Source organism: Drosophila biarmipes, chromosome 3L (genome assembly GCF_025231255.1).
Source record: "Drosophila biarmipes strain raj3 chromosome 3L, RU_DBia_V1.1, whole genome shotgun sequence".
Classification (NCBI taxonomy): domain Eukaryota; kingdom Metazoa; phylum Arthropoda; class Insecta; order Diptera; family Drosophilidae; genus Drosophila; species Drosophila biarmipes.
The window spans coordinates 4,050,180-4,074,646 of NC_066613.1; the positions used below are offsets into that span (position 1 = coordinate 4,050,180).

Sequence of the window (24,467 nt, forward strand, 5' to 3'; positions counted from 1 at the left end):
TAATATGTAGAAAAGCTCCCCCCAATTTTCCGATCGTTCCTATAACTGCTATATGATGTAGTTGTCCGATTTTGATCAAATTTAGTTCGAAATTCATAACTAATTAAAAAATGTTATTTCCAAGCTTAGAAGGTTATATGTTAAAAAACACCAAAGATATAATTTTATCATAGATTCCGACTAATTTTCCGATCGTTACTATGGCAGGTGTGGTCCGATTTTGATAAAATTTAATTTGAAATTCATAACTAAATAAAGAATGTTATTTCCAAGCTTAGAAGGTTATATGTTGAAAAACACCAAAGATATAATTTTTCATATTATTTTGCAACTCATTTTCCGATTGTTCCTATGGCAGCTATATGATATAGTGGTCCGACTTTGATAAAATTAAATTCGAAATTCAAAACCAATTAAAAAATTTTATTTCCAAGCGTAAGAGGTTATATGTTAAAAAACATCAAAAAACACCAAAGACATAATTTTTATTTCATTTTTTCCCCGATATTTTCTATAAGATATATTGGTCCGATCCGGCTGGTTCCGACTTATATACTACCTGCAATAGAAAGAAGACTTTTGGAAAGTTTCCGCCCGATAGCCTTAAAACTAAGAGACTAGTTTGCGTAGAAACGGACAGACAGACTGCCGGACATGGCTAGATCGACTCCACTAGTAATGCTGATCAAGAATATATATATACATTATGGGGTCGGAAACGTCTCCTTCACTGCGTTGCGAAACTTTTGACTGAAATCATTATACTCTCTAAAGTGGTTTAATCATAGAATCACACATTTTTGAATAATGCAGGTTCCCACCTTAAACATCGTCCTTAGTCGCGTTTTGAAACACGTTTTTGAGTTTACCTGTATCCAGCTACGAACATGATACGCTCAATAGCTTGAAAACCCCTCCATAAAAAGGGAAGAGGGAACAAATCGCTTCATGAAATAAATGCGGTAATCGTCTAGAGAGGGGCGCGAAAAATGTACCCTCGATGTAGTATTATTTTCAACGACTTTTAGGTGTTTTGCTTTGCAATTTTCAATTTTTTTTTGACGAGGTTAATTTTTTTTCTATTTTTTGAGCACATGCCGCTTTTCTAGACTTACTATAAATACTTAGTTTAACAATGTATAGCGACAAATAATAGATTTTAATTATCTTTTTAGTTTTAAAGTGATAGAGTTGGACGATTTGTGAATGTTAAAATGACTACCAAAATAAGCAATTACTCTTTGACTTTATACTTCTCGACATTCTCGACGATTCGATAATAGTATAATGTTATTGGATATTAATCGATGGTAACAACTTATTATCCTTTTAACAAAATATCCGCCAGTATTTTTTATTAATGTTTGATGAATCTTAAGCCCAAACAAGAGGAACACCACCTTAAAAGTTATTTAATTTTTTTAGCTTATAGTGTAAAAAAGTATATACTCGCAATACCCAGGCAAACCAAAGGAAAATATTTGGCAAGACAATAAATAATAGAATGACAATAAAGTTAATAGAATATATGTACATAAGTGTTAGGAAAACCAGTTCTCTATTGAGATAAACTATTTTAAGAAATCAAACCCGATTTTTTCAGCCGTTTTTAGTCTCCTAGTTAAAAATGCTCTCGATTTCTAAAGTGTGGTAATACTTTCGATTGATCCAAACCGATGACTTATCTCTCTTATCGGCGTGGTGAAAAAGAGACGTGGCAGCTAGCCTTAAATTTGACCACGGCGCTAACGCTACTGCCATCCCGTTCTTGCGCATGGTCCGACAAGCCCTGCGCTGCGCCCATCTCTATCGGCAACGTTTATGTTGGTGAGTTTGCAGTTTTTTCAACGGCAAGTGTATTCTCGGTCAAGTTTTATATTGCTCTGTGATTTTAGACATTTCCAAGCAGAAGTTTTTAAAATTTCCGCTCTAACCCGTGTGCATTTGATTCAAGTAGTTGGTGCGTATGTGTTTTCAGTCGAAATCAGGGGTTATATGCCAAAAAATTGGACTTATTGTTTGATTTAAGAACTTCCTCAGCAATGTGGTGTGTTCGTATAGGTGTGAGCAATAGACCACACACGCACACCCATGCTGCGTTCGCGGCTGTGGGGAGTAGTCGAAGACTAGTATTGGAAGTCGACCGAACTTATCGACGGCGTTCTGTTTGTATTTTCGTATCCTACGAGGGGGCCCGAAGGCGTTTTAATGTCTTCTGCTAAATTGGTTAAAAATGCTTAGTCAAATTATATAAGAGCCGAGCAACTGTCGACTTCGGCCCACCAAAAACAGTGCCTTGTGTTCATCGACTATCGGACAAGACTGCTATCGATAGCATTTTCACCCATTATCTTTCTCTTCGCAATTCGGTGTGTGGTGTGTTCGGCAGCAGAGAAAATTCAATCAAAGAAAAATCCACGAAAAGGCCTGGTTAGTCGGTAAATAAACGTGTAATGTGCTTCTAAAGACATACCATTGTAGCTGATAGGTGCCCGAGGAACTTGGGTAAAACCTCTGTGCCTTTCGAGAAAACAAGGGACGGCTGCCGACGCATTTCACCAACGTAGAAAAAGCGTACGTCACTCACACAGACGTAGGCAACCACGTATAAAGTTCAAGTTGTCCGATCCCCATTCGAATCCAAATGAAAAGTGGGCACAGTCGCGGCTTGCCTGGGCCAGGAGTTTGGGGCCATGGTATTGTGCGAGTGTGTGGTAGTCGGCTCGAGCTCAGCGCAGAGCTGGGATTAGGGACAGGGGCAGAGCCACTCGGGGCAGCTGGCAACCCTAGCGCCTGCGGGCGTGTGTGTGTGCGGGGTGACGGTGGGCTTGCCCCGCTTCCCGCAGCTCGAAATCAAAAGCTGCTACGTGTAGTTTTCGCTCGCCGCTGCTTCCAGCTCAACTATGGTCAGCGGCTTCCAGATCGTAGAGCATTTTTATCTGCGCCTTGTCAGTGTGAATCGCTGGATGTTAAAATCCCATAAAAAGTTGGGAGACTGTAGATACCTGAGCGTTTAAAAGTGAATTTAAACCTCCCGAGACTCCCGTATGTTTCGTTGGCAACGCTTTGTTTTTGCGTCGTCGGTGACGTTGAGGGCGTACTCCTCCCCGATTTGAACATAAAAGGCACTGCACATTTGTGCCTGCTGGATTGCGGGCGTTCAAGACGTCGCCAATGACTCACCGCAGAGTTTGGGGGACTTTCCCTCAGCCCAGCAAGTTGCCTGAAAACTGCAAGCTACCTGGCCGCAAGCCTATCGCGTACGCACCTTCCAGGTCGCACGTTTCTTGAGTACGCGGATGAAGTGGGTGGGTTGCGGAAGTTGGGAGAGCGGCACCGAGCGGGCCAGAGCCTTCGTCGTTGTGCACTGAAAATCAATATCTTATCAGCGGCAGCCGCTAGCTGGCCACATATTTAGAGTCAGCGAAATGTGTTTGACACATCCTCCCATTCGCCTTATTAATCAGCGATTAATTACATAAACCACTTTCGCTCGACTGCTAGCCTTAAGCACATTCAGAAAACAGCTTTGTTACAATAAAAGAAACGAAATTCCGTTAGCGGTTCGCTTAGTCTCTCCCGGACTTTATGACTCAGTCGGGACTGATATCAACACGTAACACAAAAGCCGTTCAAACCTTTCTAGCTTTGCTTCTGCCGTCGTTTGGGCTACTTCCTATTGCCTATCTTATTCAGAACGGCTATGCCGCGGATGACTCCCGACTACAACTCTCGATTCCATTGTCCTTTTTGCAGATTCTCTTAGTCCAAGCTCACAAGTCCGCAGTTTGCATATTCTGATCGGTTTTGCAACTCGGATTTGAACTTGTCATAATTCCAGCCAGCAAGCAGCGAGTACGCCAGCCAGAGATCCATTTTTCGACGAAAGACAAACATAAGCCATGGGAAACGTGTTCGCGAACCTCTTCAAAGGCCTCTTCGGCAAAAAGGAAATGAGGATATTGATGGTCGGTTTGGATGCCGCTGGTAAAACCACAATTCTGTACAAACTCAAATTAGGCGAAATTGTTACAACGATACCTACTATTGGTGAGTGTTATAGAGCGCCCACAGCACCCTCTTTATATTAACTCTTTCCTGATCTTTCCTAGGTTTCAATGTGGAGACTGTAGAATACAAGAATATTAGCTTTACAGTGTGGGATGTGGGCGGCCAAGACAAAATTCGACCCCTGTGGAGGCACTACTTCCAGAATACACAAGTAAGTGTGACTCCAACTGTTCCCGATGTCTCCTGCGATTCTAGATGATGTTAACAACTTGTAATGAATCCTCTGTGATTATTCAAAGTTTATTTTGTTTCAAGACGGGACTGATGCTCTATCAGATATCCTTTATTTGTTTTCTACAAGGCACGGCAAATTAAATATTATTTGCTTGCCATTTCAGGGTCTTATCTTTGTTGTGGACAGCAATGACCGAGAGCGTATCGGGGAGGCGAGAGAGGAGTTAATGCGCATGCTGGCGGAGGACGAGCTGAGGGATGCAGTCTTACTTATCTTCGCCAACAAACAGGTAGGTTCCAGCCCTAGAGCCCTAGGTGCACTACCATAATCGGTATCCGCACTTGGGTTATATTGTGAATCCTAAGCCGCATGTTGTAATATTTCTAATGTGGCGCACTCTTATCTCAAATCGTTTTAGGATCTGCCAAATGCTATGAACGCAGCCGAAATTACCGACAAACTCGGCTTGCACTCACTCAGAAACCGCAACTGGTACATTCAGGCGACGTGTGCAACCAGCGGCGATGGTCTCTACGAGGGACTCGACTGGCTGTCCAACCAATTGAAGAACGCTAATCGCTAATTAAACACTACAACTAAAGCAACAATATGAATACAACTAACTCTGATTTCAAGCAAGCCGAAGCAGCACCCAAAACACAGAAAGAGCGGCTGGAGAACACCTAACAGATGGTAAAGCGGGAAATCGACATCAGAAGGAATTATCACAAAACAGCAGCGGCAACAAAACCAACAACAAGAGCAGCAGATCTTCGCATAACTTAATGGGCTCCTTCTGTCCGTATTTCCAAACAAGAAACTGAAATTGTTTATTGAATTGCAAAACATAACCTTTCAAGCAGCATATAAAATCGCTATAATTTAATTTAAATTCGTATACATAATTATTGGATGTTAAAAGCAAAACGAGTAAAAGAGACCCAACCAATCACAGAAAGGAAAACTATAGTATATGGTAAAAAATGTCTTTTTTAAGTTATTTTTGTCCTCTCCCTCCCCTCATCAATATATATTTCTTTTTAATTTTATAAATATAAAAGTAATATTAATGAGAAAAAACTGTAATTGTAATTGCTCTTTAAAAATACAACAAAAAACCATTTTAATTTTAACCCATTTTTTCTTGTCGCTTGGCCATGCAAAACCCATAAAAACTCACGCATATACCTAAGATCATTAAAAAAAGGAAGGTACTACTTAAAAGGTAATTTGAAATAAAACAAAATATTGACGAAAAACTGACCAGATAAAAGTGTTTGCAATGCATTTCAAAAATTCCGCGCAGTGTCGACTCCGTCTATCGTTACTAGATTGTCATTCACCACGGTTGCCTATCGAAATTGACCATAACTGATTGATAGTGAGAACCGGACGTTAAACAACACTACGCAACCAATTGTCGGAAAAATTGTCACTTAATTCTGCGAAAAGACCGATATTTAATAAAGGAAACGTAACATGTCGGCCAAGCAAAATTCGAAGAAGTTCAAGTGGGCGCTGGACTTCAACGTGAGGTAGTAGTGGCTGTTCATCACTTTCATTCATCTTGTCACCCACCCATTTGCTTTCCCGCTGCAGTAAAAACGCTGATATTCCCTCGCCATTGGGATACAATCCTTCTGCTCTGGTGAACCAGAGCGAGGTGGTGCGCGACCAACGCCTAGTCATCAAGAAATCCTGGGACCTCGCCCTGGGCCCCCTGAAGAACGTAAGTACTAACCCAGATGGAAGGCCGAGAAATAACCTTTGGATTACGATAGATACCCATGAACCTGTTCATCATGTACATGTCGGGCAACTCAATCTCTATTTTCCCCATCATGATGGTCGGTATGATGCTGATCCGACCCATCAAGGCCATCTTCACAACACAGGTGACATCTAAGATGGCCGAGGGCGCCCAGGGAACTGGACAGCGCATCGTGTACTTCCTGGGCAATCTGGCCAACGTGGCCCTGGCCCTCTACAAGTGCCACAGCATGGGCCTGCTGCCCACTCACGCCTCCGACTGGCTCGCTTTTGTTCAGCCGCAGACGCGCCTGGAGTATTATGGCGGAGGAGTGTCCTTCGTCTAATTTTACACATGTAGCATTGCTTTATTTGATCATAGATAAATTTCTTTAAACTAAACGTGGGGTCTTATAGCGGCAGTCAGTCGTCCAGTATCTTCTTGGCCTCCTTTTTGATGTCATCCACTAGCTTCTCGCCGGGCGACCTGTGAAAGGAGGTAATGCGATATGGTTTCAATTAAAATATAATCGATGGCAGTTCTGCCGTTAAGTTAGCAAAAAAAGAAAATCATTATATTAAATATTTGCGATTTCTACTTGTCATTACCTACTAGAATTTTGTTGTACCTTTTTTTTTGTTTGAGTTTAAGTGTTTGTTTCAATGGCTAATTTGTAAACGAAGTGGCATGCTTTTTACGATATGGTCACAAATTTGAAAAAAAACGAGGGTTGCCATCATGACTCGCGTAATTCCGATAGCTTTAATAACTGTCTCTGAAGAACCTCAATCAGTTTTGCCAAAAACTTGCAGATTTAATTGACTCAGATTCAGATAGCGATAACTTTTATACAATTTAAATTACAAAAGCTCGCTCAGATTTATTTGAATTTAGTGACGGCTACGTTCCCCATATACAAAACTACCAAGCCTGTTACTTGTTCTTGCTTTGGTCCACCAGTTCCTTCACTTTTTCGTTGAGACGCTGGATCAACTTTTGCGGATCATCTACGCGGGGGACCTAAGAGAAGCGGAAGGATTAAAGTCACTAACTGATGTGGGCCAATATGCTTACCTCATAGTTCTGCGAGACGTAGATGCCCGTGTAAACCCCGGCGCCAAAGGTTAACTGGAAGAAAGGAAGAGACTGATGTTAGAATGCTTGCTGGTGCTGGATCTTTGTACACAAAGGATCTAGGTGTGTATGTGGAGACCCCACTCGAGGGTGTGGACTTCGCTGACCGTGGAGAAGCACAGCACTCTTTTGAAGGTCCAAAAGCGTTTCTTTGGGCAGCACGGCAGAGGTTCTCGCAATTCCGGAGGGGAACAGGTATTCGCAGAGCGGCTCTGCCCGCTGGTTTTAAGTCTCAAAACCCGCAGCCCAAGTCCCACAAGCTTCATTTTGGCTCAAAATAATCCCAGTGTAAACAATTAATTTTGGCAGGTTTGTTTTTGTTTTTGAGGAGTCCGGATGTGAGGACTCCGACTGTGTGAGGTGTGTAGACATCATTTTCAAGGAGTAGCTGATTGTGGTTTTGTTTATACTGGAGTGTGGCGCCTTATATAACCTTGAATTTCAACTGGCCTACCACAGCAGTAGGCAAAGTCGCCGATGAATGCTTAATGGAAATCCAAAAACTCAGCCCTCTCCAGTTATATTTTATTGGCACACCAACATACTATTTTAACAGGTTTTTAATATTGAAACATATATAAGAAATATTAATAGTGGCAGATTTTGGGAGTCTGTATCTGTACCTTCTTCTCTATCTTTACGTATTTTTGCCTACCACTGCTGTCAACAAGCACTCGGCCTAAGTAGGTACCTTTTAGCCTAGGAATGGTAACCCTCTCGAGCGGCTCAGATGATTTACGTATGCAAAAAGAGCTCCAAACTAACTAAATTTCAGAAAATATGTGCATTTCTACAGCTCGATAAATTTTGTCGCCGAAAACACCCACTTTGGCCCACAGTGCAGCGGCGCGTCATCGCCGCAAAAAGCAGACCAACCAAGGCAGGCCAACTGCAAAGCTAGCGTGCTTGGGGGACTGGCGTTACGTAGCAGGTACGCAGAAGGATGTTAGGACTGATCCGCCCAGGAACTTACCAAAAACTTGAGCATGGTCGAGAAGCTGAAGGAGCCTTTGTCGCCCGCAACCGCCAGTGTGAGAGTCTTAGCAAAAGTGAGAACGTGCAAAAGAAACGTCAAACGGCGCGAGAGCGCGCTGTGTGGGGCGGGTGGGAGAGCGAGAGCCTGACAGCAGCTGACTGGCCCACTGCGGTGCTCTCTGCTGTGATTATCTAATCGGGGCTGCTCTGATAACGCTCCTGCAGCTAACTGCCTTCGGACCCTGCACTGAACCTGCAACACGGTATCCCACAGTTTCCTCTGCGCGTTCACCGACTGCGACTAAAACTGTCAAAAGCAGGCCGAGGGAAAGCGAACCGCCAACAGGCCAAAAATAAAACCTGTTCGTGGTTGCCACTCCTCTCTAGCACGGTTCCGGTTTTACCGTTCCCTGTGCTTTGCCTTTTGAGTTGGCCGCCACAACCTTGGACGCTTTCCAGCACTGCCAGCCTGCGGGTCGGCTACAGTCAGGCCTCCGAAACTCTAACGTTCTGCTGACTCGCAAAATATCGAGCGTTCTGGGAGGTACGAACTAGGAATACACCAGTTTGCTTCAGGGAAGCTTGACTGCAATAAAAGGAAACAGCTTATTTGGACGAACTGCGATTTATGGTACTGCTAAAGCTACGCGTGCTAACATCAAATCAATTGCACTTTCCCGCCGCACCAGCGACAACTTATGGCTAGGCTCCCTTCCGTCAGGCCAGGACCGCGGGGCGGGTCTTCAGGTAGACGAAAAGCACCAGAAAGACCGCCAGAACGCCCACCGCCGGCAGAACCACGGTCCGGATTTTCGCCTGGCTCTCGAGGTTGTCCAGCTTGCGCTCCTTCTTCTGCTTCCGCGTCTCCTTGACCTTTCCCTTCAGCTGGCGCATCTTGGGCTTTTGTTCTTGAGCTAGTGGGTGGGACTGCTTCAACCTGGTGACGTGTGAGTCCCTATAAGTGCGTGTGCGTGGACCAACAAAGCGGGCGCTGCGCTGGCTGCTTCTGGTGCTCAACAAGTTGTTTTGGGCCAGGCAAGAAGAAGAGCGCTGCGTGGCTGGCTTACAGCAGGCAGCTCTTGACGGGCTGCAGGCCAGTGTTGAACAGTTCCCGGCGGGAGGTGCTGCCACTTGAGATGCGGGCGCGCCTTTTGAAAATGATTTCGGAGTTCTTCGGCCGGGGACCGAAATGTTTAAACACTATTTCAGCATTGGATGCTTATTGCTCTTACATACAAATGATTAGGAGTAATTCGCGCTATGTAGCACAGTCTGCGAATTCGGAAGCCCCTAGGCAGTTAACACGTATGTGGATTCCAGCAGAGAGGAGAAGTGAGAAGCAACAAAAGGAAATAAACCGAATCCGTTTCCTCCCACGCTGTCCCAGCTTTCCAACGAACAAGGATCGACGAGTGCAACAAACGCCACCCCTTTATGCCTGAGTAGCAGGAGGGTCTTTGAGAAGTATGAGCGGAATAAATTGAATCAATCTGCAACGAATAGGCAGAATTTTTCTTGGAGTGTGGCGTAACGCAGGGACTATCGTAGGCTGTCGGGCTGCGGCGCACGCCGCCCACAACCTCCTCGCACTAACCCATATTTCCCCTTGGCCTGCCCTGCCGCCCCGCTAAGCCCCTTAGCTGCGCCCGTGAGCCGCAGACATCCGATACGCCAGCAACTGTTGCACCTTCACCTCCAAATGCGATTTCGAAAATGTTTGAGCAGTTCGCAGCGCCCTCGGGGTCGGGTCTCTGCCGCTGCCGACCGGTCACTCACTGCTCGGGCTTCTGCCGCAGTTGCCCTGTGGACACGCGGCTGCTGGACACTTGATGAAGCAATAATAGTGCAGAACGCCGGTCGGAACCGTGGCCAATCAGCCGGGACGCAGACGCACTGCCAAGTTTGTGCATCGGTAATGAAGCCTCGCAGCCGCCGCGCATTTCGGCATCTAATTTCGCCCATTACCATAAACGGCAACCCGATCGGTTTGGACACGGATTATTGGCAACTACAGTGAGTCACAAAAGTATTCGTTGCGAGGCACCCTACGAATAAATACAGGTTTTTTAACAAATATGTTGCAAATTAATATTTTTATTTATTGTTTAGGGTAACGCACTTATTAGACATACAAAAAAGAGCAACATTTTTTTAGAAAATTAGCTTCATTGCTTTTTTTTTCCTTAGAAAATATAAGAAATAATTCCGTCTATAAAAACCAACTCTCCAACTCCAACTACGGAACCGCCGCCATCTTCACCGATGGTTTAACATTTTTCAGCCTAAGCTCGCCACACTTTTCCTTCTCTGTCAGATACGAATATATTTATATTCATAAAGCATTTGCTTTCATCACAAATATCACTTGTTAGTCAGGTAAATAGTTTTCACATAATTATACTAATCTTATATGAATTAATATATTAATGATTTAATGCCATTCTCAGATACAGCATATGTTTATACATATCTATGTATATTCGGAAGGTTGCTGATTACATACATACGTGCATATGTATTTACGCAGGAATATACGAAAATACGGATTTGAGTAAGTACATATGAAAAATTATATTCTACAATAATAATAATAAATTATATACAAAAATCTTTCTTAAAGCAAATATTATTAACTTAAATTTAAAAAACATCGTTGTATCAAATAAAAGTTAAAAAAAATGTATTTTTTTTGTTTCTGGTTTTTTTTTGTTTTTTTTTTTTCATATACTTCATAAAATATATATCTTTGCAAGCATAACCCATTTTTTACCATTTTAAAATGGTTTTGCTTGTAACCCTCTTTGCAACGAATACTTTTGTGACTCATTGTATTTAGTCGGCCTCGATGCGCACGCGGCTGTCCGAAAGTCATGTCTCGGGCAGGCCCAATCCGAGTTTCCTGGTTCTGGCCAACTATGTGTGTTGTCGTTGATTGGCCAGTCCGCCGTCCGTCAGCGGGCCGAGAGTCCGTCTCTTAGTCAAACTCCTTGTTTTGATTGCCCAGTCGTAAAATGATGGATTACCGAGTTGGGATTTATTTCTTGTTACGGTCATAATAGATTATCTTTGCTCACTAACTGCCAGAGCTGCTGCCCTCCACCAATTGCCGCTCCCAAGTCTCCTCGAGCTGCTCGTTGGTTCCCGAAAAGGGGACTCTGCCTACCGTTTGGGAAGCAGTTCTCGGCCGGGAAGAGTTGTCGTCGGAAGATTTGCACCTTGATGGAGCTTGCCTAATCACAAGGCCCACGATCGCAGGATGAGAATGAGCGGGCGCAGTTAAGCACGGAAATTTGTATCTTAGGCAGGTAAGCAGGTTTAACTTCAAAGGAAACCCACGTTGAACGATTTCAGATTAATTTGCCGCTTTCAACATTGGGCTCCATACATATTTGTTTTAATCTCTATTAATATGTGTGCAAATAGCCCAAGTCCTTTAAAATGATTTCATAGTTGTATGCAAGTCTCAGTTTTAATGAATGAAAGATTATTTAAGAAAATCGCTTTTATTTTAAATAATTTTCTTAACTTAATTTCAAAATTTTTCCTTATTTTGCGGCAAAATATCTTATATGAAAGTAGGAATAAATATCTAGAATTAAGAAAACTGTTTTGAAAAACAAGAAAGTAAGTTAACTTGTGCAAGCCGAAGTTTGTATACCCTTGCAGTTATAAGAAATAATCAAATTTAGTAACACCATGTGAAATTTTTAAGAATTGTTGCTGACTTCAGTGATATTAAAAAAATATATTTTGATTTTTATTAAATTGAATTCGAAATTCTTAAAAATATAAAAAATGATATACCCAGTAGCTACAATTTGTTTCAAATTGACAGCTGTTTCTATGACACCTAACTTTTGTTACATATTTTCCACTAATGGTAGGTGATTTAATTCCAGAAGACTATGTTGTTTGGCAATTTGTAAGGAACTTATTAAATATACCAAATGATGTTACATTTTTAAAAAATGATTCATTACCATGATAGGGAGTACAGAATTTTGTTTAAAGATAGCTTGAGACCTATGCACCATACCCTTAACCATTACTACCGTGTAGGTTAAGAGCAAAGATAATATATATTCTCTTTGTTAGGAGTTAGGCCCCTTGACCTTATGGACATTTCCATATAAGGCAAATCAAAGGAGTTTAAAATCGTACTTTAAAAATTTTTCATCAAACAGTCAAAGTTATATCACTTAATTAAAAAATGTGATTTCCAAGCATAGGAGATAATATGCTAAAAACACCAAAGGTATACTATTTATACCCGTTACTCGTAGAGTAGATCACTAGCCGAGTCGATCTAGCCATGTCCGTCTGTCTGTTTCAGTTTGTTTCAGCGAGGTGCCACGCCCATTTTAACGCCCACATTCCGCGAAAATCTCATATGATAGAACTCAAATTTTAACTGAAATGTATTTGTCTCAATCAATCCCAAAACTGTGTTGGCCACAGTTGTCATGCTAGAACATTTTTTTTGCTAAAATTTTTATTTTTCGCCCTTAAGCTGGGTAATTGATAGTCGAGGCACTCGACTATATCGTTCTTCCTTTTTTTTATTTTCTCCCCGATAGTTTGTATGGGAGCTATAAGATAAAGTTGTCCGATCCGGCTGGTTCCGACTTATATAGAAAGAAGACTTTTGGGAAAGTTTCAGCCCGATAGCTTTAAATCTGACGGACTAGTTTGCGTAGAAACGGACAGACAGACGAGCAGACTGACGGACAGACGGACATGGCTATATCGACTCGTCTATTGACGCTGATCAAGAATATATATACTTTATGGGGTCGGAGACGTCTCCTGACTGAAACTTCTGAGTGAAATCATTATACCCTCTGCAAGGTATCTTTAATGTTTTTCAACATACAACCTCCTACGCTTGGAAATTACATTTTTTAATCAGTTCTAAATTTCGAATTTAATTTTATCAAAATCGGACGACTTTATCATATAGCTGCCATATGAACAATCGGAAAATTTTTAACATATAACCTTTTAAGCTTGGAAATACAATTTTTTAAATACTCAATTTATTTGTTAATATCTGTGGCAGTGCCAAAAATGGATTTAACAGAAGCGAATTTGGTAGGCTGAGTAAAGGGTTGTCATCTAAAGCTATAGAACAGGTGCCTTGGGATAATTTGACCCTTGACTTCTTAAGTTGCAATCGCAGGGTATTGGTAGGGGTGTCTTTTGTTTAAAGATAGCTTGAAACCTAAGCACCATATCCTAAACCATTACTACCGTGTAGGTTAAGAGCAAAGATAATATATATTCTCTTTGTTAGGAGTTAGGCCCCTTGACCTTATGGACATTTCCATATGAGGCAAGACAAAGGAGTTTAAAATCGTACTTTAAAAATTTTTCATCAAACCGTAAAGTTTTAATATCCAACTAAGTTTTTATTTTGCTTACTAGCTTCAGAACTTCGATAAAAATTGAATAGATTTAAGTAAACAAAATTTGTATCAATCAGTTCTATATTAAATGAACAATTGCTAACTTGCTTATCAAATCTCGGTAATACTCTTTCCTACTCCCTTGTAAAATATAATGATATACTGTAAAAAAAAACTATATTGTCTATACACCTAAGCCTAACTTCATGGCATACGAAATTAAAGAAAACGGCTTTGTATATTTTGTATGCATTATTTTAAGAACAGAATATTCTGAACACTTAACATTTTTTAAAAAGGTAGATACTAATAACCCCAATTTGAAGCTAATTAAATTAAGTGATTTAGTGTATCCCCCATCGAATATCATACGTGTGGCAAATATATGTTTTTAAACCCTTAGTTTTATTTGTAGGAAAACAAATATATATTTAAAGTGTAATGTTAAGAAATGTCTAAGCTACGTTACAAACTGTGTACCAAAATTTAATTTTTATTTAAATTAGTTCTTAATATTGGAAAATGCGCCTTTAAAAAAAAATTGATTAATTGATTTACGAAAAAACGCTGTAATTTCTAATCAAACAAAAACACCTGTTAACGAGATAAAAATATAGTGACGACCGCACCTTCAACAATCAAAAGCTCTGATATCAACTTCTATGACGAAAATTTAATATATGACCTACTAAATAAATACTTTCTACTTTTTATATTTTTGAATTGCAACGTCCCGATTTTTATATCACTTAATTAAAAAATGTTATTTCCAAGCATAGGAGATAATATGCTAAAAACACCAAAGGTATACTATTTATACCCGTTACTCGTAGAGTAGATCACTAGCCGAGTCGATCTAGCCATGTCCGTCTGTCTGTTTCAGTTTGTTTCAGCGAGGTGCCACGCCCACGCCAAGAAGTAAAATTTTAACTGAAATGTATTTGTCTCAATCAATCGGTTGGTCAAAAAGACCACTAACCGCCCAAAACTGTGTTGGCCACAGTTGTCAAGCTAGAACATTTTTTTTTGCTAAAATTTTTATTTTCCACCCTTAAGCTGGGTGACGGGTATATGATAGTCGAGGCACTCGACTAAATCGTTCTTCCTTTTTTTTATTTTCTCCCCGATAGTTTGTATGGGAGCTATAAGATAAAGTTGTCCGATCCGGCTGGTTCCGACTTATATAGAAAGAAGACTTTTGGGAAAGTTTCAGCCCGATAGCTTTAAATCTGACGGACTAGTTTGCGTAGAAACGGACAGACAGACGAGCAGACTGACGGACAGACGGACATGGCTATATCGACTCGTCTAGTGACGCTGATCAAGAATATATATACTTTATGGGGTCGGAGACGTCTCCTGACTGAAACTTCTGAGTGAAATCATTATACCCTCTGCAAGGTATCTTTAATGTTTTTCAACATACAACCTCCTACGCTTGGAAATTACATTTTTTAATCAGTTCTAAATTTCGAATTTAATTTTATCAAAATCGGACGACTTTATCATATAGCTGCCTTATGAACAATCGGAAAATTAGTGGTAAAATAATATGAAAAAATTATATATTCGGTGTTTTTTAACATATAACCTTCTAAGCTTGGAAATACAATTTTTTAAATACTCTATTTATTTGTAAATATCTGTGCCAGTGCCAAAAATGGATTTAACAGAAGCGAATTTGGTAGGCTGAGTAAAGGGTTGTCATCTAAAGCTATAGAACAGGTGCCTTGGGATAATTTGACCCTTGACTTCTTAAGCTGCAATCGCAGGGTATTGGTAGGGGTGTCTTTCGTAATATTTGTACAATTTTAGCGATTTCTTAGTGTCGAGGAACCTAAGCTCTGCAATTGAGGTCCACGTGAGATGCAGGCTCAGGCTAGCCAAAGTAGGCAGCGTAGTACGGGGGCTGGGCCACAAAGGCGGCCTGCTGCGGAGCATCGATGAATCTGGCAAAGGCTGTTGGCCGGACGAATCCCACGGCTCCAGCCGGGTAGTAGGCGATAGTGGGAGTCACTGGGGCCGCCGGCACTGGGCGTGGCACGGCGGCCGGGCTGGGCTGTGTCACCTCGACCTCCTCGGCGGCGTCGTCGAGGTCCTCCTGCGCCTCGCTGTTGGCCATCAGGCGAGCGGTCTTCGGCTGGGTCGCTGTCAGACCGAACTGCCTGGCTGGGTAAGTGGCCGCTCTTTGATCCTGGGGGCGCACCCGCTGCGGGGCCATGCCCGCACCCGTCCCCACAGCACTAAGCAGACAGAGAGATGCGAGGAGACAGACAACCGTTGAGCTGAGTGCCATGCCGAAGACTATGTGGCGCCGGGCGGCGGGCACGCATTTATACGGCCTGCTTGGGATTCGGACGGTGCGCTCCCCTAAAACACATTTGACATTGACCCCAAAACAAAGCGAACGCCGAGCTCGATCCAATCACCTGATGCAACGCCGTACAGTGCAGTCGTCGCCCATCAATATGCAGCCAATGTTCTAACGCTCCGTTTGTGCTCGCCATTCGATTCGGTCACTTCCCAGTGGTCCGTGGCCAGCTGATTATGCAGATCGCCGTGGTAGCAGTTTAGTCACGCCCCGCCCGACACCGTAAACTAAGCCGTCTCCCGGCGAGGGGCTCCCGGGAGAGCGGGGATTGGGGCAGCCGACATAGTGCCTGCCCACCGATCGACCCCTGGAAAATTGTTTTAGATCGCGTGGCCGCGAGGCACTCGGGCACTAATCAATACAAAGCGTTTTCATTTGGCCCCCGCCGGGAGGACGAGGACACTCCCCAGCCGCGGCGCATAAATTCGCCATGAGTTAGGCGCTGCTCCGGCGAACGGCGATGAGAAATGCCCCATAAATCCCCGCGAAGTGGCCGCCACTGGGTGCCCGAGTTATCTGGCCCAATATTTACAGCAATTTCAATAAAAATGCAGCGGCTAATTGATGTAATTAATTTATTAAATTACATTTGCCACTTTTTGCCGCCGCTCGCCTGCCTGCCGGTTTTGCTACCTCCATCTGCACCCCGTCCCTGGCCCAATCGATGGGAGGCATCCACAAACGGACAGAAGTCGGTAGTTGGCAGTCGTTTTTGTGGGCCAGAGAAACTGCGCTTGGGCCGGGAGGGAGGGAGATGTGTCGTCATTAGCATGAGCTGGCCATCTGCGGATGGAAACCGACTGGCGCAACGGGGCAACTGTACTGTGGTTCGATTGGCTTTCAGCCATTGTTAATTGGCACTGGCGGGGCTCGCAGCCCATCTGCACCCGAAATGGCTTCCAGAGCGCTGTTCGTGCGTCACTCCGGCCAGAACGGCTGAGTAATTGTGGCGAATTCTAATCCAGCTCGCATGCCCACACCCAAAAAAATACTATCAATATGCCATTATTTAGGTGTCAATGTGATACTATTCAGTGCCAACAAATCTCTGATACGATGAACATGTAATTGACACTATTTTGGTGTCATTTTGATATTTTCGAAAATATCAATTTGACCCTTTTTGGTGTCAAAAAGACACTACGCATTGGCATTTAGTAGCAAGAATATGTGGTCACAGTGACACTACTTTGGAGTAATTTGAAACTGAATTGATACGATTGTAGTATCAATATGACACGAATACCTTTTTGATGTTAAACCCAAAAATAAAAACAAATAAATTCTTTTGACATTTTTATTTGATACAACAATGTTTTTTCAATTTTAGTTAATAATATTCGCTTTAAGAAAGATTTTTCTAAGTAATTTCTTATTATTATTTTAGAATATAATTTTTATGTATTTATTTATTTATATGTATGTATGTACTTACTCAAATCCGAATTTCGTCCAAATCAATACTTTTGACACTCACTTGGGATCGAATTGATTCCAAAAAATGTATCCTAGGTGTATGGCCATTTTCCATTTTCATTGTCGACCACACTTATCAAATTAACACTCAAAGATTTTTTTGGTGCAGCTCCCAGCTATCCGGGCTCACTTGGGGCTGCCTGAGTCTGTGCCTTCCGAGAACTGCACAAACTGGGCGTCATATTTCAAGGCAATAGGAGGCTGCGGTGTCCACGCATGCGTCGCTGCCACAGCCGCAGCTCAGCTTTAGCTTCGCCTTCTGGCAGGCACGTCCTCGTCCCCTGGCCCGACTCCATTCCGATTTGTGTGGATGCTGGAGCTCTGAATTGATGCGCCCGTGCACTCACAATTAATATCTGTGCCCTGCCGGCTGCTGGTGCTTGGCAGCCGCACAGATTTCTCTAATGCCGCCGGTTTGCAGGCGCTATCACCTGATTTATTTTCTCTTTTAGTGTCTCTTATTTTATGATTTATGCTTGGCCACCAGTTGGGCGTAATATAATGCCCCGCACTGCACTGCGCTGGTCTGGAGGTGATCATCCCATCGCTGGCTGCCGCAATTGTGCTGCTCGTCACGTTCCTGGCGACGACGATCTGCTGACTCAGGACCCCCATGCCCATGCCCAAGCTCCCCTTCCAGTGGCCAAGTGGCAGAAATAGACAAAGGCGGCGTTAACGACAATTGCGCACTAATTATCGCCTCGTGCGGTGGGTACGGGAGTGGTGCGGGGACTCCGCAAGGCATTCCTGGCGGGCGCGAATTGAATTCCCTGCGTCATGGCCTCGACGATGCTGATGGTGATGAATGGCCTGCTCGAGGACTGCCACCTGTCGGGTGTTCGACGGCCACCAGTAACTACTTCATTTGGCGCGGGCCGGGTCGCGGCTTGATTTATGGCGCTGGAAGCTAAAGTTGCACACACTTCTGCGTGAGTTGCAGGAATGTGGCCCGCTCATTAGCCGGACAATGCGTCGGTATGTGGGTTAGGTCCAGGCAGTTGCTGTCGGTCATGGCTACTAACGGCCCTGGCCAACGCGGAAGCGCCGGTGCGCCAGTGCGCCGGTGTGCCGTGGACAACTGAGCGCAACAGGACGGGCCTCGTCCTCGAATCCCATACCAAGTCACCGACAAATAGTTTCCCTGTAGATCGGACAAGATCGGCTCAGAGCTCAATGCTCAGAACGCTCCTATGGCCTGGTGTGAGGTGTCAGTTGCCGCCACTGACAACTGTCAGGGCAGAAGACCCCACAGGTCTCGGTTCTGGTCCCGATCCTGATCCCAGTAGAGGACTCCTCCCTGAAACACGCTTGGAACACGCAGCTTTTCAATTAGCTCACATGCAACGACTGGCTGGAATTCGAATAACATGCGATAATTCAAAAATTGCACTGGCCATGTCGGTTGTGCGTGGCTGCTGGCTCCAGAAGCGAGTTGATCCAATGCAAATCAGCGCCATTGCGATTTGCCAGCTTCTGGCGTGATTTCTCTGGCGAGCTCCTCTGGGAGTGGGCCGGCGGTAATTAGCCACTTGCCAGGAGTTCTGTGGCGTTGCCTGGCCACGTGCCCTCCGCCGGCGGCGTGTTAACTCAAGTGTGTCCCCGTTCCTGGTGGCTTGTCACTTGAGACCCGGGAAAGGATTCACGGCGCCATTGTCGTCGCCTGGCTTGCGCCAACTCATTTTCTTTTGGCTTTTGCGGTTGTTGGAGAAGGTAGTGGTTCTACTCGGTGTCGACTGCCGTTGTTCTTTCCAACTCCTGCTGTTAGTGCGAACCAAACAAAAACACCTTTAGACGAGGTAAAGTACGACCGCCTAAAGTAATCGTCTTTAGCAATACATTTTTAAAAAATACTTTTTCTAGCAGTGAACAAGATCAAATAATGATCAAGAAAGTTGGGATTAACTTTAGTACCACACCCACTCCAACGGCCACAAACGTCCAAAACGCCAATCGCAAATCGCACTTTCTCTCCCCGAGTCTACGGTTTCTGATAGTCGAGGCCATAACAATTTTTCGTTGTACAGATATAAGCTTAAATATATTGGATCGAGTATGTTAAAATTGGTTACCAAACGCTCCTCACAATTGTTTACCATCGCTGATACAAAATGTTTAAAAATCGCTGCTATGTCCTTTAACTTAAGAAGAAAGGCTGGGATCGAAAACCGTCGACTTTTCCTCTGCATTCTGGTTCCAATTATTGCAATGTCTTCTCTAACTTTCCACCAAAAAATTTCTCCTCCTTGTTGGTTTCACCGAATGGATTGGCAAGTTCATGACACCACGTGGGCAACACAGAAACATTTGGCGACAGGCCGCCACAACATCGGGTTTTGCTCATGTTGTTGCCACGGCGACTGGCAACCGGCAACAGGTTGTTGCTGCGGCCGATATCAAATTTCAAGTTCGCTTAGCCGATTGGCGCTCAAAGGCGTACTAAGTTAAATGGGAAAAATCCGTACCGTCTGGTAAGCTGTAAGCCTTGCTTCGGAATCGTTTGAGACTACCGAAAAGGTGGTAAAAAGAAAAATGCAAAAAAATATATAATCCATATTATTAATATAATATATATAATATAAATTATACAAAACATATTATGTATCGTATACATAATATTTACATCTTAATATACATATTGCACATAATCTTGGTTTTTTGGCTCTGCAGAAAGGGATTCACTGGCGGCAGTTATAAAAGAGCTGAAAACAATGCGATCGCTTGTTCATATTACATATCTTTGAAAAGGGCACATCCCTGACCTATCTTGAGAATGTTGATGGGACAGTTCGCAAACTTAAAGAACGAAAATAAAAGCAATAGTGCCTCGACTACCATATATATATATATATACTATGGTATATATATCAACTTTTGGCACTCAGGAGCGCTAACTAAATCTCCAAAAAAGGTCAGGAGTGGGCGTGGCAGACTCTGTTTTGTCAATCAACAAGTGTGGACGAATATATTTCTTCTGCATGCGGCGAACATGGCTAATCGACGTGGCCTTACCGACGAATGCCAAATACCTTCTTCTACGCGGAAACGGGTGAGACACAATAAAGAACGGTGTTTTTATTCGAGAAGTGGAGGTAGTTTTGGACGCGTTCTCGAACAACAGATGTGGCACGGTCTTGCAACAAAGACTGTTTGTGCCACAAAAGATCTGCAAAGAGAAACGCGTAGCGAGCAGTCCCACGGGAGGGCAGGAGGTTGGCGGCAAGTGGCACTCATCATGCATGCGCCAGAAGAAGGAGCAGCGCAGCCACGCAGGGGATTTAATGGACTGTAATTACGCCTTGCAGTTGCACTGGGAGCTGGTGATTGTCTGTTGTGCGCTATAGAAAATTAAGACCTGAATTTGCCTGTGCAAAATTTACGACGTGTTTACGATGCCTCAAATTATTGGTTGCGCTAATGCGTTACTGAAACGCGAAGTTAATTTCCGCTTTCTGCTCTCCTGGTTATCAGATCTCAGCCACGGCCGCGGCCCCTTCTTCCCAGTACGGATAGGAAAAAAGGGCAGGGACCATGTGTCAACTGTCAGAGCAAATATTCAGGTCTAGAATCTCAGCAAGAGTGTAACTCAAATTTTCAGTGATTGGTTGAACACATCCGAGCGTGGCTAATTTGTAAATTTTCGGTAAAATGGATTTGGAACGTGAGTTGCCCACCGATGACGCCTCAATGGAGTTGGAGGGACAGTCCAGTTCGTCAGACAGTCTGCTCACCCTGAAGCGAAGTTGGAGCCAGGAGACCATGCGACCATCCTCGGAAGAAGAGGCTGTTCCCTTCGAACTCAGCTCGGACGACATCCACCTAGGTCTGCTGGTAGAGGTTAGTACGGCCATTTGAGGCGATGGGTACTGACATATCCAACCCCGCAGAGGGGATTGATCGAGTACGACTCCCTGAACCAGCCCTCTGACGAGGACGAGGCGGGGGACTATCCCAAGCTCTTGTCCCGGACGGCGGATCGCGGCGAAATCGCTGAAATAGTCAAGGAAATGCGAAACGAATTCATGGTCAAGGTGAGCTCCAAGGCCAAGAGCTTCAAGGAAATTCTGATTAAGGTAGGGTTGGATTCTTGTTCTATCACCTCAATAATTTCTTCCTGATATACGCTCAGAAAGGAATGATGGAGTCGATGGAAGACAGCAACGTTCATCATGCTCATAGATCCGACGTTAGGGATACGGCTGAGACGGACAATGCTTCTAAGGTTCTTGAACAGGACAACGCTGTTAGGACGACCCGGAGTCAAGAGGTCAACCGGAATAATGAGATCACCCAGCTCATCAGCGAAATCAATCAGTTCACGTCCGGAATGGAGAGAGATCCTGACAACGCGGACTGGCCCCACTTCCGGGCCAACCTGCTGGAAATATACAAGCACTATGTCAGCGTTGGTGGGCAGGAGGAAAAGGAACAGCCGTGCACAGTCCACTCCCGATGTCCAGCCCAAGCAGCCGCTGTCAGCGAGCCCCTGCAAGACCTTCGCCATCGGGCCAAGGCCCTCGGAAGAAACATCCGGGGCCTCGAGTGCAAGATGCTCACCCTGGACCAGTCCTTTGATGGCTTCTGCGACAAGTTCAACCGCAGCGTGATCACCAAGGAGCGAGTGGAGCGGGACATGGTGGGGCTTGCCATGATGCGCGACGGGATTGGTCGCCGCCTTAGTCAAATGGAAGAGGAGTTCCGCAGGGCCAAGGAGCTCTTGTTCAAGCGAGGCAGAAGTCCAGATGGCAGAGCCAACGCGATGCTTCCTCCCACAGATACCCAGTTGGTCGAGCATGGGTGTGACTAGAGCGAATCGCAGTGATTACTCAGGCCCACCGGATCGGGTTAAAAACCTTCGAGAACGTGGCGTGCGCATGTTTCAGAACACATCTTCCAATCAAGAGTAGAAACCCCAGTATTTAGGTGTGTAAGGTATCTAAAATTTGTTTGCTTAAGCCTGGTCTTAACATTTTTTATCAGAGTTTTGAAAGTAAAATGTGCGTAAAAGCTTAAAGTATCTTGCATTTTCTGCTTTCGTCGGATTTGTGTTGAGAAAGCTGATCTTTATTTAGCACTAAGCTAGGAAGTTTGTTTGCAAAGTTTGACCGTGGATCGTTTCAGATGCCATACTACCTTATTCTTTTTTTGTTAAAAAATAGTTGGTCAACCAACTTTACTAACCTAGTGCAGTGAATAGTTTTGCTAGTCTTTTATACGGTTCTCTACGATTGCCATTTTACCTAAGGCAGAAAACAAGACATGCTTTTTTAAATTTTAAACTCACAACCGAATTAAAAAACATCGATTTGTAAACAGAATTTTAAAAATAAATACAGGTATTTTCTTATGGAATTTTTCTTTTATTCCAATCTCCTGGTTAGACCTAATGAAATTTCGAAACTAAGTCGACCATGACAAAGCAGTTTGAAATATTTGTCCGTTTGAAGCTCCAAATCTGTTGAATTTTCTAAAAGCTCCGCCGCGCAGGATGCTGTGCCTGCGGCCCTGCCTTCCGTAAAATATATTTAGAACCTCTTTGGGTTCACTGCCAAGTCATCGACCTTCGCCGTGCAGTTGTCGCTCGGGATGTGGCACCGGCAAAGCCACAACTTCGTGCGGGACATCCTGGTTCTGGAGAACTCTCCATCACTTACGCCGAAGTTCTACGTCTTGCCGGAGGAGAACAGGCGCCAAGTCGAGGATGAACAGCGAGGAGTGTGCCAATACCGACGGCATTTTAAGGCAGCTGAGACAGGCAGTTCCCCTGTCGGCGCGGAGCGAGTCCATCACCTGGCTGACGCCGTGCAACTGTGTGCCCATCTGGAGCCGGCGGCTGAGTCGCCACGCAGAGGGCAGCCGGCGGCACTCCGGCGGTACTCAGTGGCGGAACTTCGACGTGGAGGTAGCGGACAGGCTGTGGTCGCTGTGGGGCGGCCTGCATCCGAGGGCTCCCTGGTTCGACGGGAAGGTGCGAGGTCGCCAGGCGCTGGGGTGCTGCGTGGTGGCCTGCTGTGTGGCCAGCACGTTCCGCCGCCTGGGCGAGTGGAGCGGGCAGGTGTGTCTCGGATCCCTCCGAACTTATTTAACGTGACGTGTTCCGCAAGTGGAGCGGGCAGCTGCTCGACGCGATCGTTGTTGACGGGGACGGCTACTATCGCGCCAGTGTGGAGCAGAGCGAGCGCTGGGACCAACAACTGGGGCCGACGACATGAGCAGCGAGTGCGAGTTCCGGGACCTCCGATTCCTCGTGCAAACGGAGCTGGTGGCCTTCGGCCTTGTGTACAGCGCACCAGCCAGCCCCGCCATGAGTCTGCTGGAGAGCCTCAACTTCTTCTTCACGCGGTACCAGTGGGGCGTTCTGGAGTGCCAGGGGCGCTTCTTGGCCTTCGGGCACAGCTCCAGCCGCGACGGTGGCTACTTCCTCTTCGACTGCTCTGCGTGGGGCGAGCCCGTGTTCCCGGACGGCATGGGCGCCGCATACGTGCTGGTGGCCAAGCAGCTGCAGATGCTGCTCTACTGTGCTGTGGTCACGCTCAATGTGCGGCGCCGAAATGTCGAGTTCCGGCTTTACAACGTGGACATGGCCCGCAAGCCCAGCGGTCCCCGGAAACACCACCATGAGCCCACAGGGCAGGCTTTACGTACCTGAGCTTCGCTGTGCGACGGACAAATAGATCTATCTGAACCAGTACCTACTCTGTGCATGCTCAAGGGATTGTTATCTACGACGCTTTGGCTTACGAGTATTTCGTATAGTTCAGAGTCTTTGCTTTTCGAAAAGTGGAACTGGTTTCCTGTAACTCCTATTTACGGTGGCAGGCTACCCAGTGATGGTGATCTGATCCAGAGCGGCTTCACCACACACAAGAAGGCGTTTCCGACCCTATGAAGAATATGTGTTGATCGGAATCGCTGACCGAGTCGGTCTAGTCAGGTCCCTCTGCCCATCCATATGAGTGGTGGGATCTAGGACACTATAAGAGCTAGAAAGTTAGCAGTTGACTTGTAGACAAGGGCGTGTCAATTATGTGGGGCAGAAAAATCGAAAAATCGTTTAGGGTACCACAGACCTTTAAGGATTTTAGGCAATACTTCGGGACCAGCTTATGGGCT

At 44.7% G+C, this 24,467-nt stretch overlaps 7 protein-coding genes across 17 annotated transcripts; 4 read left to right on the plus strand and 3 right to left on the minus strand.

The window, feature by feature from the left end:
* The first annotated feature begins 1,824 nt into the window (after nt 1-1,824).
* Nucleotides 1,825-5,373, plus strand: LOC108030837 (ADP-ribosylation factor 1). Of its 5 annotated transcripts, none has more exons than XM_017103965.3 (5): nt 1,825-1,960; nt 3,757-4,050; nt 4,113-4,222; nt 4,410-4,535; nt 4,665-5,373. In XM_017103965.3, the coding sequence occupies exons 2-5, from the start codon at nt 3,903-3,905 to the stop codon at nt 4,827-4,829; spliced, it is 549 nt and encodes a 182-aa protein (XP_016959454.1). In that variant the 5' UTR covers nt 1,825-1,960; nt 3,757-3,902; the 3' UTR covers nt 4,830-5,373. The 5 variants fall into 5 exon arrangements, with proteins under 5 accessions (XP_016959454.1, XP_050742563.1, XP_016959451.1 ...); XM_050886606.1 differs by having other exon boundaries at nt 1,845-1,960; nt 3,842-4,050; XM_017103962.3 differs by lacking the exon at nt 1,825-1,960 and adding an exon at nt 2,269-2,430.
* A 240-nt stretch (nt 5,374-5,613) lies between these two features.
* Nucleotides 5,614-6,397, plus strand: LOC108030838 (ER membrane protein complex subunit 4). Its single transcript, XM_017103967.3, has 3 exons — nt 5,614-5,781; nt 5,846-5,975; nt 6,028-6,397. The coding sequence occupies exons 1-3, from the start codon at nt 5,726-5,728 to the stop codon at nt 6,340-6,342; spliced, it is 501 nt and encodes a 166-aa protein (XP_016959456.1). The 5' UTR covers nt 5,614-5,725; the 3' UTR covers nt 6,343-6,397.
* LOC108030839 (uncharacterized) lies at nt 6,340-8,442 on the minus strand. 5 transcript variants are annotated; one of them, XR_007763793.1, is made up of 4 exons: nt 7,238-7,504; nt 7,071-7,124; nt 6,625-7,016; nt 6,340-6,482 (listed from the first exon to the last, which is right to left on the minus strand). XR_007763793.1 is itself a non-coding variant. In XM_017103971.3 (4 exons), the coding sequence occupies exons 1-4, from the start codon at nt 8,116-8,118 to the stop codon at nt 6,419-6,421; spliced, it is 216 nt and encodes a 71-aa protein (XP_016959460.1). In that variant the 5' UTR covers nt 8,119-8,442; the 3' UTR covers nt 6,340-6,418. The 5 variants fall into 5 exon arrangements, 3 of the variants coding, with proteins under 3 accessions (XP_016959460.1, XP_016959459.1, XP_016959458.1); XR_006368445.2 differs by having other exon boundaries at nt 6,605-7,016; XM_017103971.3 differs by lacking the exon at nt 7,238-7,504 and adding an exon at nt 8,104-8,442 and having other exon boundaries at nt 6,934-7,016.
* Nucleotides 8,443-8,711: 269 nt separating this feature from the next.
* On the minus strand, nt 8,712-9,146 carry LOC108030840 (single-pass membrane and coiled-coil domain-containing protein 4 homolog). The gene has a single exon (XM_017103972.3). It carries the CDS (start codon nt 8,997-8,999, stop codon nt 8,823-8,825), a length of 177 nt encoding a protein of 58 aa, XP_016959461.1. The 5' UTR covers nt 9,000-9,146; the 3' UTR covers nt 8,712-8,822.
* Nucleotides 9,147-14,949: 5,803 nt separating this feature from the next.
* LOC108030773 (uncharacterized) lies at nt 14,950-15,806 on the minus strand. Its single transcript, XM_017103825.2, has one exon. The coding sequence runs from the start codon at nt 15,804-15,806 to the stop codon at nt 15,390-15,392; it is 417 nt and encodes a 138-aa protein (XP_016959314.1). The 3' UTR covers nt 14,950-15,389.
* Nucleotides 15,807-20,891: 5,085 nt separating this feature from the next.
* On the plus strand, nt 20,892-22,368 carry LOC108030763 (uncharacterized). Of its 3 annotated transcripts, none has more exons than XM_050886602.1 (3): nt 20,892-21,185; nt 21,242-21,427; nt 21,484-22,368. In XM_050886602.1, exons 1-3 carry the CDS (start codon nt 21,003-21,005, stop codon nt 22,159-22,161), a joined length of 1,047 nt encoding a protein of 348 aa, XP_050742559.1. In that variant the 5' UTR covers nt 20,892-21,002; the 3' UTR covers nt 22,162-22,368. The 3 variants fall into 3 exon arrangements, with proteins under 3 accessions (XP_050742559.1, XP_016959305.1, XP_050742560.1); XM_017103816.3 differs by having other exon boundaries at nt 20,893-21,191; XM_050886603.1 differs by having other exon boundaries at nt 21,038-21,177.
* Nucleotides 22,369-22,744: 376 nt separating this feature from the next.
* On the plus strand, nt 22,745-24,045 carry LOC108030762 (uncharacterized). Its single transcript, XM_017103813.3, is given in 3 exon segments — nt 22,745-23,409; nt 23,471-23,626; nt 23,629-24,045. Coding segments are annotated over 3 exon segments (885 nt in total). The 5' UTR covers nt 22,745-23,055; the 3' UTR covers nt 24,004-24,045.
* The last annotated feature ends 422 nt before the right edge of the window (nt 24,046-24,467 follow it).

Bases quoted from the DNA above. Each gene is read 5' to 3' on its own strand.
- LOC108030837 (XM_017103965.3), top strand. From the start codon at position 3,903: ATGGGAAACGTGTTCGCGAACCTCTTCAAAGGCCTCTTCGGCAAAAAG. The intron at 4,223-4,409 runs GTAAGTGTGACT...TTGCCATTTCAG, and splicing joins ACTACTTCCAGAATACACAA to GGTCTTATCTTTGTTGTGGA. The intron at 4,536-4,664 runs GTAGGTTCCAGC...AAATCGTTTTAG, and splicing joins TTATCTTCGCCAACAAACAG to GATCTGCCAAATGCTATGAA.
- LOC108030838 (XM_017103967.3), top strand. From the start codon at position 5,726: ATGTCGGCCAAGCAAAATTCGAAGAAGTTCAAGTGGGCGCTGGACTTC. The intron at 5,782-5,845 runs GTAGTAGTGGCT...TTCCCGCTGCAG, and splicing joins GCGCTGGACTTCAACGTGAG to TAAAAACGCTGATATTCCCT. The intron at 5,976-6,027 runs GTAAGTACTAAC...GGATTACGATAG, and splicing joins CCCTGGGCCCCCTGAAGAAC to ATACCCATGAACCTGTTCAT.
- LOC108030839 (XM_017103969.3), bottom strand. From the start codon at position 7,396: ATGAAGCTTGTGGGACTTGGGCTGCGGGTTTTGAGACTTAAAACCAGC. The intron at 7,017-7,070 runs GTAAGCATATTG...CGCTTCTCTTAG, and splicing joins ACGTCTCGCAGAACTATGAG to GTCCCCCGCGTAGATGATCC. The intron at 6,483-6,933 runs GTAACAGGCTTG...CTCCTTTCACAG, and splicing joins GTGGACCAAAGCAAGAACAA to GTCGCCCGGCGAGAAGCTAG.
- LOC108030840 (XM_017103972.3), bottom strand. From the start codon at position 8,999: ATGCGCCAGCTGAAGGGAAAGGTCAAGGAGACGCGGAAGCAGAAGAAG.
- LOC108030773 (XM_017103825.2), bottom strand. From the start codon at position 15,806: ATGGCACTCAGCTCAACGGTTGTCTGTCTCCTCGCATCTCTCTGTCTG.
- LOC108030763 (XM_017103816.3), top strand. From the start codon at position 21,003: ATGGATTTGGAACGTGAGTTGCCCACCGATGACGCCTCAATGGAGTTG. The intron at 21,192-21,241 runs GTTAGTACGGCC...CCAACCCCGCAG, and splicing joins ACCTAGGTCTGCTGGTAGAG to AGGGGATTGATCGAGTACGA. The intron at 21,428-21,483 runs GTAGGGTTGGAT...ATATACGCTCAG, and splicing joins TCAAGGAAATTCTGATTAAG to AAAGGAATGATGGAGTCGAT.